Genomic DNA, 11,562 nt, shown 5'->3' on the forward strand with positions numbered 1-11,562 from the left:
TTTGGGACCGATGTGCAGGTGCGTTGTCATGCAGAAGGTACCAGTCTCCACTTCGCCAGATCTGTGGCCATTTACGACAAATGGATTCCCTCAAATGACGTAAAATGTCTAGATAATTGAAAGACCAACTCAACATTTTCCTCGTTCCGTGAAGTCGAAGGTCGGCCAGAGCGTTCATCATCTGCGATGGATTCTCAGCCCTCTTTAAACCTTTGATTTCACCATGATAGAATCACCGTACACCTTTCTTAGCAATTTTAAAGTCTTCATAGATGTTTTACCTAAACGCTGACAAAATTTAATGTTGCAGTGCTGTTCTTGAAACTCCATTTTTATTACGTCGCCAAACAAAGGTACTATCTCCGAAAAAAAGCAACAGCACTCGCGGTTTAATCACGTGGCATGGGCGAAATCAACATGAACACGTAGGAGTAGTTTGATAGAATCCATTTCATACGCTGTAACTTTAAATACATGCTTTTGTTGTCATACATTACTGCAGTCCCCAAACTTTTGGATCATACCACGTACAATTTTGTGATAAAAATGTATTTTAAATTCAAAAATTAGTTCATTTAAAACTACTAAAAATATATTTAATTCTTTGTTCTTGATATGAGAAATATTCAAATTGTCAGTTTTATGTATTCCTTAATTAATAGCTAATATATAAAAATTAATCACCAATATTTATTTGATATTTCTAAAATATCAAAGAAATGAATAGCTAGTAGCTATTAAACCTAGTAGAAAATAGACGATATAGCAGCAAACTGGTCAGAGATGATGTCAAATGAAATTTGTTTGATTGTCATAGGGTCAACTACCAATTATCCAGTCATCAACTCAATGTCACTCTACATCATTACATCATACCCTTTGATGACTCTCAGATCCAAGAAGTTTGATGTGAGTCTGTTAGCTAGTTTTCTTTTTTTAACTTTTACTAAATTGATTGTGGGAAAAACTATTCATATACATAAGTTGTAGAAAATAACATTTGAATTTATGTTGCACATTTCCTTAAGCTGGGAAATTGATATATTTATTCATATTTTATGCAATGTGGGCCGCAAAAAGTACAGTATTAATTAATGTGAGCCACATGCAACCTGAGGGCCGCAGGTTGCCCATTCCTGCTCTACATTTATCTTAAGGACACAAAAATTTTGTGACAATTGTCAATTAAAATTTCACCTACTTTACCACTTTAAAAATAACTATAAGAGTCAAGACTCCTGTAATTAAGCTTGGCAATCATAGGCTTTACTTTTAATAAGGCATTCAAACATAGCTGGATATTCCAAAGGTGATCATTTTCTCATGTTGTTATTACATGACTATAGTACTAATTGGTGAAAACAACTGTCCATCTGAAAATAAATTACACAGAGGAGTCGTTGACACAGAGGAGTCGTTCCTCATCTTTATGCAACAACTCACAAGTATGTATCCTTCCATCAATTTCACTTGGGAGAAAGAAAGCGATGCAGAAGTAGCGTTCTTAGACTTGCATATACGTAAATCTTCGGAAGGACTACAATTCTCAGTCCATCACAAATCTAGCATAGCTCCGCACATTATACCAGCAGAGGCCTTTCAGCCTTCTCGATACATTAATGCTGCCATTGCCTCCCTTGTCAGAAGGGCTTATTTACTGTCGTCTACGCAGGAGCTGATAAAAATTGAGTTAGATATCATCAATTTGGCGGTACGCACTGCTGGCTTTTCACGTGCAAAATTTACACATGTGCTCAATAAGGTAAAGAAAGCACTATTTCCAAGTACTAAATTACAAAACACAAGTTTGTAGATATAGTAGAGCNTATATTTAATTTAGAAAACAGTATTTTATGTCGCATACCGCAGAGAAAAATCACTAATTTAGAAGAAATAAAATTAACAATTACCAATTAACTCATTAAGATTCTCTGTGAGTAATAGCATGATTTACTACATTCGGATGACTAACCAATAGCTGTAAAAGTATAGCTCTTTAAACGTTAAAGCAATTGTTTAAATTCTCAAATAATAATAATTATAACACTAAAACACGATTGGTACCATTCAGAATCTCCACGTAAATTACAAAGAGTAATTTATACGCATACAAATATCGCAGTAAATGGCGCCTATTGTCAAAATAAGACCCGTTGTTGAAAATGAGATGGATTTGTTTTTTGTTTTCTTGTTTAGTTACGACGGGACTTGTCGGGCGAATAATTTTATAAGTGGAGTTCATCTGGACTCTGCTGACGAAACAACTGCAGGAAATCGTCGCAGTACAAACACTAAAATAAACGCTTTACTCATTCCAGACGGTGAAAGATGTAGAAAAACTCCACCTTCTTGACGTAATGGGTATGTCCCATCTGTTGCTATGACTACACAGAATAGAATGTCATGGCAATGTCTTTTTGTTGTAATATAAGTTTATAACCTTTGACTTCGTTTATCGTGATTGACAGATGTGTTTAGCATTCCTGTTTATTTTGCCATTTCTCCGGAGGAGGAAAGAAAAAGACGTTTGTTTATAAAGTTCTTACCCCCGGCACACCTTGATAATTCGCAGAAATTACCGATTCGCCGCTATAACAAACGTTTATTTTTTATTATTTTTTTCATTTTAACGATCAAAGCGTGTCCAACACTGAATGAATTGCAGCCGAGCATTGAATGATGTTCGAGGATTATCACGTGGTTTACTGACTCTTTTGTTACAGGCATAATACACTCGCAGAAGTAACAGGAAGTAACTACTAAATTTTAGATAAATAATGGCACGGTTTATGAAACACTAACGCTTTACGACATTAAAAATGCTATTTGTTTGTTTTAAACACCTCTCGAGTAGATTGAATAGTAAAACGCTACGATTGTCGTACATTTTACTGCAAATTAATTTTAACTAATGGGCAGATACCGTGTTTAAATTAGCATTGATCCGAGAGGCGTTTCGTTTAAATTAAATTGAAAAAAAAAAAAAAGGTCAACTGTACATCGTATATTGGTTAAATGTGCTATCTTCCGAAACGCATGCTATCATAATTTTACGCTTTATATAATCCATGCGGTTATCAACCTCAATTAATGCACCTGGTGCAGGGAGGAAACACAGTTCACAAAAAGCCATCTGCGTGATGAACATTAGATTTCCCAATACCATTCAATAGTCAACTTGTTCGTCATCTGCTACCGTTCACATATGACAGAATAATCTACGTTCCATCGGACAAAAATCTCCTCATACCGCTATTCTCTTCCGAGAAAACAAAACGGGAAATACAAAAATCGACTTCCCTTTTCCGAAAGTACTGTAAATGGTTATATAAAAGAAAAAAAAAATGGGACAATGGTGCACTACACTGATTACATTTAACGATAAATAATTAATTTAAATCTTTTCCAATATTCTCCTCGTGTTTTGTGTTTACAATAGTTTAATCTATACAAAGAAAAGCGACGATACAAAGTTAAACTATAATGTAAACAAATTATTATCGTACTAACACGCATTAAAAAAAAAAATTAAAATACGGTAGATTCGATGATACTATAGACATTGTTTTTAAAATGATTGTTGTCGTAAGGTGTAATTTGTAAACAAAAGAGATGACAAGCAAGCTGTCATCCATACAGTTCGCACTTTTATATACTGTTTTCTACAGCTTCTACTCTTAAGAGAACTCGAAAACTTTACTGTATATTAAGTGAATTGTATAAAATTCCCTCTAAATTAACAAAACTGTAAATATAAATATGTATATATGATTTAATTTACCCGAAAAATAGATTATTTTCACACTTAAAACGTCAAAATATAATAAGATTTGTAAACGATTAGAAACATTTAACGGATGTAGTTTTAAGTGTACATTTTTTCTAAGAATAATTAGAAACATTTCAAATTAATAGATAATACATTAAAGTTATTGAACTTTTTAACAAAATAAAGAGACTCCACTTTCTGTATTTTGTTATAAGTTCAATAAGGGAATGTCAGATAATAAATTAACACCTTAGAAAAGTGTTTAAAACATTTATTTTCTGTCATTGAAGATTTAATGCATTAATTTTATGTATTTAATGTAACAGTTTTTATGTTATAATTTCTAATCATGTGAAGATATATAAACTGAAAAAAACACCATTGTTTACATATGTTAAAGATCAGAATGTTTAATAATTTGAATTATAAATCATTATTTTCTGTAATTATTATATATATATAATATATATACATATATATAATTAATTCAATCTTTCAAACTGTAATACATAGATATGTTATAAAATGTATGTAAAATATATATTTAATTTTAAATATCGTAAAGAAATGAAATAATTAAATTCCCTGAAACGTTTAAAAAGTGACAAGTGAAGGGTGGAACAAGACGTCAACTTATTAAACGTATTGAAAAAACAAACGTTAAAAAAGTTATATATTAATAAGTATAATTCATATTACTTACCTGTCAGATGACATCTTGCTCCGTTATATTTTCGTTAAACGTGATGCATAATAAAGAATCCGTGATGGCAGCCGACTTAATACTTTTGCCAAACGACGTTGTCCGCCATCTTAGTCACTGCGGTAAAGAGGAAGAGATCGGTTCGAGACTAAGCAGACGAACGATACGCCCTCGAACCCCGTCAAGATTGACCTCCTGACCGGTTTTAAATGATATTGAATTATAAACTTTCTTTTTTTAACTAATTTGTATTTTTCTATAAAGTATTAATAAATATGTTTATACGCGTATAAAATTTTTTCTTTATGTGTATATATATGTCTTTTTGTTGTAATATAAGTTTATAACCTTTGACTTCGTTTATCGTGATTGACAGATGTGTTTAGCATTCCTGTTTATTTTGCCATTTCTCCGGAGGAGGAAAGAAAAAGACGTTTGTTTATAAAGTTCTTACCCCCGGCACACCTTGATAATTCGCAGAAATTACCGATTCGCCGCTATAACAAACGTTTATTTTTTATTATTTTTTTCATTTTAACGATCAAAGCGTGTCCAACACTGAATGAATTGCAGCCGAGCATTGAATGATGTTCGAGGATTATCACGTGGTTTACTGACTCTTTTGTTACAGGCATAATACACTCGCAGAAGTAACAGGAAGTAACTACTAAATTTTAGATAAATAATGGCACGGTTTATGAAACACTAACGCTTTACGACATTAAAAATGCTATTTGTTTGTTTTAAACACCTCTCGAGTAGATTGAATAGTAAAACGCTACGATTGTCGTACATTTTACTGCAAATTAATTTTAACTAATGGGCAGATACCGTGTTTAAATTAGCATTGATCCGAGAGGCGTTTCGTTTAAATTAAATTGAAAAAAAAAAAAAGGTCAACTGTACATCGTATATTGGTTAAATGTGCTATCTTCCGAAACGCATGCTATCATAATTTTACGCTTTATATAATCCATGCGGTTATCAACCTCAATTAATGCACCTGGTGCAGGGAGGAAACACAGTTCACAAAAAGCCATCTGCGTGATGAACATTAGATTTCCCAATACCANTTTTTTTTTACATGGAATACGGATATTCTATTGTTAATAGAGTAATGCGGGCAAAATACTTCAGTTAATAATGCATTGTTGTATTGTTAATCATGCAAACAAAACGTCTTCAGTCTGCCGACGTGTAAAATTCATCCAAGTGTATTATTAAGTTAATAAATCTTTGAATACGGAAACTCCCAGTTTTTTTTTTCTTCTTCTTCTCCTCATGAATATAAATGTCTCGTATAATTTAATACTATGTTTACGTATATATAAGCCACTTACCGTCGAATATTCATGCCAAAAATCACAATAAAATGAGCGAATATTGAGCGCTGGATCTCGATCTCGGATTCCCCCGAACTGAAAGAATTCGTACCAGTTACAAACTGATTCTATGTAATTGCTGGCATTTTTTTTTCTTTTCGTAACATGTTAAAATGTGTCGAAATAATTAATTTCGTATGAGCAAAGATTTTCGTTACTTAATGTGCTAAAAATGATTATCAAATGTAGAATTGTTATTGTTGTATATTGTTTTAAATTTTAAAAAATCATGCTGTGTATGCATAGTAGCAATAATATATTCACTATCCTTCAATGTTTAAATGCTAACTAAGCAAAAATAATCGTGTCAAACGTTGCCACTGAATAATAAGATAAGACTTTTGTCCTCATTTTTAAGCAGCAGATGACAGTGAGAGTGAAACAAACACTTAGATTTATATTATGAAAACTTTTTAATTATCTTACTTTCATGCTTAAAGCAATTTTAGACAAACACTAAATGTTTCTGTTAATTTTTCAAATAACAGAAGCAGAAATCAATATACTAAAACCTCTTGTGTACCATCCTAATACAGGAAATACACTAAAACATTGGAGGATTGATCACGCCATGTGGATGGAATCTTTGAATCGTTATTATTATTATAAATCTTGTTTCTATATTAAGTTTAATTTGATTTCATACCAGTTTTTATTATAAGCCAGCCATTCCACACATAAACAATCCATATAGAAAGATATGTAGGACAGTGTATGAATTGAACACTTCAGATACTATAGACATTGTTAACAATAGAAACAAAGTTGGACAAGTACAATGAAGAGACAGCAGGGTTAAATCAAATAAAATAATTTTTTTTAGGTTAATTTTCATATTTTTTCTGTACTTAGTTTATTTCAAACAGGTCTTATCATACATTTCTTCTTTCCACTCTGTGGGCACCAAGAGAGACTTTCTTTTTAATGGGTTTAGCCAGCTGGTGACGGATGGGGTCCGATATATCCGAATGGACCGGGCTTTATACCATAGAAGAAAAAAAAAAAAAATCACTTTTTAATTGTTTAACTTTAATTTTGCATACTTTTTGAAGTACCGGTAATGTTTTAAACATTAAATTATTACAAGTAAAAATATTCAAGCTTCCAATCTAATATTTTTGATGCATTCATAGTTCTCTGAAGACAACTAAGAGACTTTTCATCGGTGGCCATTAAAAGTTTGACTAGAATTGTAACAAGCAGTAGACAGTGAGGGACGAGACTGAAATATCCATTCCAGATCACCTATGAAAAATTTCTAAGAATCTACCCCAGATTCAAACTGCAGTTGCTCAGAATAGCAAACAGGAATCTTAAACTACCTCGGGCCGTCAAGCTGTCAAAGATGATGGATTCGAACGTATCGGAAGCATAAGATATTTTAACTTATCTCGTTAGTTTAACGTCGCGAGACGATCTTAAGAAGTGAATAGTTAATTGGAATACCTTAATTATAAGTCGAATAAATTAATAACGGTCATTCGCAATTAAACGAATACAGAAAAATGGATCGGCGAACCTTTACAAAACGAACTACTCTTAGATTTATCTAACACATTTCGCTTAATTATTCGCGTTCGCTTACTAGCGAGAGAGATATTGATTAATACAGGGGGAAAAAAAAAATCAAAAGTTTTTAAAAAGTAATTTTATTAACCCTTTTTTTTTAATATATATATATATAAATTTACTTAGAAAATTTTTTTAAATGACACATTTGGTTCAACAGCAAAGAATAATTGTCAACAGAATACAACATATCAATAAATAATGAATATAAATTTCAGTGTGTTGATCTATACACTACATTTACAACCAGATTATAAAAAAGTTTTTATTCTCTTTTTTTTTTTCCTCTTAACATTTTAAATATATCAAAAAACTTTACAATTTTCCACATTTTAAATGGCATAGAGAAATTTTTCTTTCTAAACATTTAATTCATTTAAAAACTTCTTTTCTTAAGTTAATTTCTAAAACTGTACAACTGTATTTTCATTAATATACATTTTTAGAATATTTTTTTTTATTTAAAAAACTCCTTTTTGTTTTTTTATATTCTACAATATTCACTTTTGGTGCATATATATATATAAAATTTCTCTTAATTAAAAAGTTTTAATGAGAATAAAGGTTTATTATAAAAAAGAAACTAGAAACAATACTTCTCTGTAAATTTGCAATATGCAATTGTTCCTTTCCGAGGTTGTTAATACTGTAGGATGGAATGTGTTCTGTTTCTGAAAAATTTTCCCTCGTTTAATTGTTCTAAGATGCGGCGACGACGTCGGATTTATGTAGAAGCTAGATAACGTCGCTTTACGGGCCCCGCAGTCGAGGAGCCCCCTGCTCGGTATATATAAATCCGGCACCGAGCGACAGGTGGCGAGACATTTGGAAACTGTACTTACTGTTAAAGAATGCCCTACGTGACAGCCATTTTTATGTACATAACAATGGAAATTTCTTATTGCAATAACTGGATCTTTTACTCTAACAGCATTAAAATAACTAAGCATTATCTCCGGATGGCCCATGGAAATTTTAATGTTTGCAGATTATACTTTCCTACTCTTTTTGTTGGCAGCCTCTCTTTTGTGTATAAAAGATGGCATTATTTAGAAATACTGTTCGTAACCATGCATTACAAAGTGTGTTTCCTCAGTAATGCTTCATTATCAAATCTACTAAGAACAAAATTTATTAAAACCGAATAATTTAAGCTTTACACGCTCTTAAATTTTAGTCTGAAACTGTTGATTTCAAATAATTTACCAAGCAATATTTAAGAGAATGTATACAAAAGCAGAATTTAATAAAATATTAATATATATAAAATTCAGAAGTTGAAAATGCAATATTAAATTGTTTACAATAAATAATTTAGAGGTATTGAAATGTGAGAAATAATAATAAAATTAATTATTAGAAACAAATAAAACTTTGGTTACGCAGCTTTTGGTATTAGAGCAACGATTAGAATAGGATTTTAAAAAACTGCATTGAAATCAACTAAAAGATACGAAGAAATATTAATATTGATAATAATCTAAAGAAGAAAATGTTATGCATGGATCGAACATTACGATTGATTGCAACCTTAAAAACATTTGCAAATTTGCTCATCAATTATACAATCTAACCAAATTCAATTTCTGTTAATCGACAGTAACATTGCATGTTCATTCATCCATTTTTGATCTATACGAATGGGGCATCTTCGCGCAACCAGTTTAAACTATATTTTTGCCATCACTAAATGTACTTCAGCTAGTCGCTATAATAACAATAAAGAAAATTCTGTTAGTAACTTACAAATATCCAATATAATTATACATTTAAAACTCATTAATACTTAAGTAAATTGTTAGTTTCCTCTACTTTTTGACAAACTTATTTTACCATAAATTAAATAAGCTTTGTATGTGAATGCTGAACTTCTTTCTTAATTAATATACTTATAAATTTTCCTCTCAAACTGTTTAGATTTTATACTGTCGACACGGATATTCAAATATTTGTATGTTATTTGCCAACATCCGATGCAATAAATCAATAGCACCTGTTTGCTTATTCAAAATATTAAGTTTTTCTTTTTCCTTTAAAGATTTTATAAGTAAATTTCTATACATAAATTTAGTAATTCTGTCAACTTTAACATTATTTATATAAGTTCTCTACTTTATTTACAATGGACAAATTTTATATATAATTTTTTTTTTTGACGAATAGTAATTTTATGGAAATATTTACTTGTGCGTCTTCAACATCATTTCAATCACTAATAATGGAAGAATTTGATTTTTGTATTTAACATCTTCAATATGAAAACAAATATTACTTTTATAAAAAAAAAAAAATATTAAATATTAACAAGTTTTAGATGTATAATTATATTAAAATTATTAAGTTCTATTAACATAAGTTGAATTAAATATTTTGTTCTGTATCTTTAAAAGAAAATTTGATTTTAATGACATTTTAAATTTCATGTATTTTAAGTAGAGAAGGGAAATTATAAAATTCTGGGAGAGGTGCGGAAGAAAATTTGTAGTCAAACTTCTATATAACATATGACTAACATATAATATGCCATAAAACATAATAAATAATTTAAATTCAAAGCCCTAATAACACGTAATTGCAAAATTTATTAATATTAATGATGGAGTTTTGAAAGAAATTGTTAACTAGTCAGTAAATCTGATGTAATTTGCAACAATATCTTGTGAATAAATCATTATACTGTGTACTTAAATAAAAGTAAAACTTGCAAAAAGTAGTGCGAGGAGTTTGGTGATTCTGAGAGGCAATGTTATAAGGTCATGACACACAAGGCAATTTTTATGGGAGACAAAAAATCTCCCATAACTTGCTGTAAACAATGAGTGCATGTAGATTTATCACAAGTACAGCTCTTGTTTATAACACAAAAAATAAAAATGGAGAATAGCCACTTGTCGACAGTTGATAGGACATGTTTAATTTCATTAATTCAATCATAGGAACCGATTTATGATATAACCACACTATTAAAGAATATAAAGGTACTCAAAGATACATGCTTTCATGCCGTTAACTAAAATTTACGACTACCAAATAGAAATGTCAATTGTATGACTCCGTCAACTTCTCTCCTCGTGTCTGAACATCACCGGACACCAAGAGGTTTTTGTTGCACAGAGACAAGTCTCTGGGGCAAAAAATTGCCTAGTGTCACGGCCTTTAGTGATGCTACGTTCATAGCACTACTGGCTCACAGCGTCAGAAAGTATAACTCACAGAGTTGCCCGACTCCTCGTGCTACTTTTGTCAAGTTCTATTTTCATTTGCTTACTTTGTATTTTGAAATCTTACCAATGCTCAAAATATTCTAGGGCCCTACAAATAAAAAAAAAATAATTTCTACAATATTTTTTGCCTATTGAATTCAGTAATGCTTATGTCTTTAAATACAGAACCAGTCAAGAAGAACATAACAAGTAAAAATAAATTAAAAGATACAATAGAACAAGATAAAACTCAACATCTCAGAACATCATAAATTAACAATCCTGAGAAGTGGAAACACATCCAAGAGTTTCGCAAAATGTTACATGTAAGTATACACAAATTTTAAAAATTTAACTTAAGCATAACCACGTTTTACAAAACCATTTCTTTACGAATTAAAAGGACATGTAAAAGAAATATTAAATACAGATACAGTGATCAATAATAATTAATTACTACTTGAAAAAAAAATGTCATTCTTACATATACATATATTTATATATTGAGATTATTTAATTTCGCAGATTATATTATTTACAGAACAGCAAGCGAAAGAAAAAAAAATGAAAATAATGATAATAATAAAATAAAATGATAAGAATTTAAAAATAAAACATATTCATATATCTTAATTCAATAAGTAACTTTGGCATAAAATAATAATTTATAGCTGTATCCTATTATTTTCTAGTACCATAAAAATATAAAATAAAAATAAATTTACATTATAAACTTTCAATTTCAAATACAAAATTTTCAATTTTATATATGCATATATGTATTATTTATATATATATATAAAGGTAAAACTTTTGCAAAATATAAAGTGCATCAATATAATTTTGCTTTTTAAGCAGAAAATAATTAAATTAATGTTTAAACCAAATATAAAATTATTGAAACTAATTCATGGTTCAATAATTTATATATTTTAA

At 30.0% G+C, this 11,562-nt stretch overlaps 1 protein-coding gene across 1 annotated transcript in view; it reads right to left on the minus strand.

Moving 5' to 3' along the window:
* Nucleotides 1–4,639, minus strand: part of LOC111631763 (rho GTPase-activating protein 39-like) — a 56,231-nt gene extending 51,592 nt beyond the window's left edge. The window contains exon 1 of the mRNA XM_023376069.1: nucleotides 4,473–4,639. Within this exon, the coding sequence (XP_023231837.1) occupies nucleotides 4,473–4,486 (14 nt within the window). The 5' untranslated portion in view covers nucleotides 4,487–4,639. The remainder of the gene's footprint in view (nucleotides 1–4,472) is intronic.
* Between the last annotated feature and the right edge of the window lie 6,923 nt (nucleotides 4,640–11,562).

The sequence above is a fragment of the Centruroides sculpturatus genome, unplaced genomic scaffold (genome assembly GCF_000671375.1).
Source record: "Centruroides sculpturatus isolate CEXI.00-Female unplaced genomic scaffold, Cexi_2.0 scaffold758, whole genome shotgun sequence".
NCBI classification, from domain to species: domain Eukaryota; kingdom Metazoa; phylum Arthropoda; class Arachnida; order Scorpiones; family Buthidae; genus Centruroides; species Centruroides sculpturatus.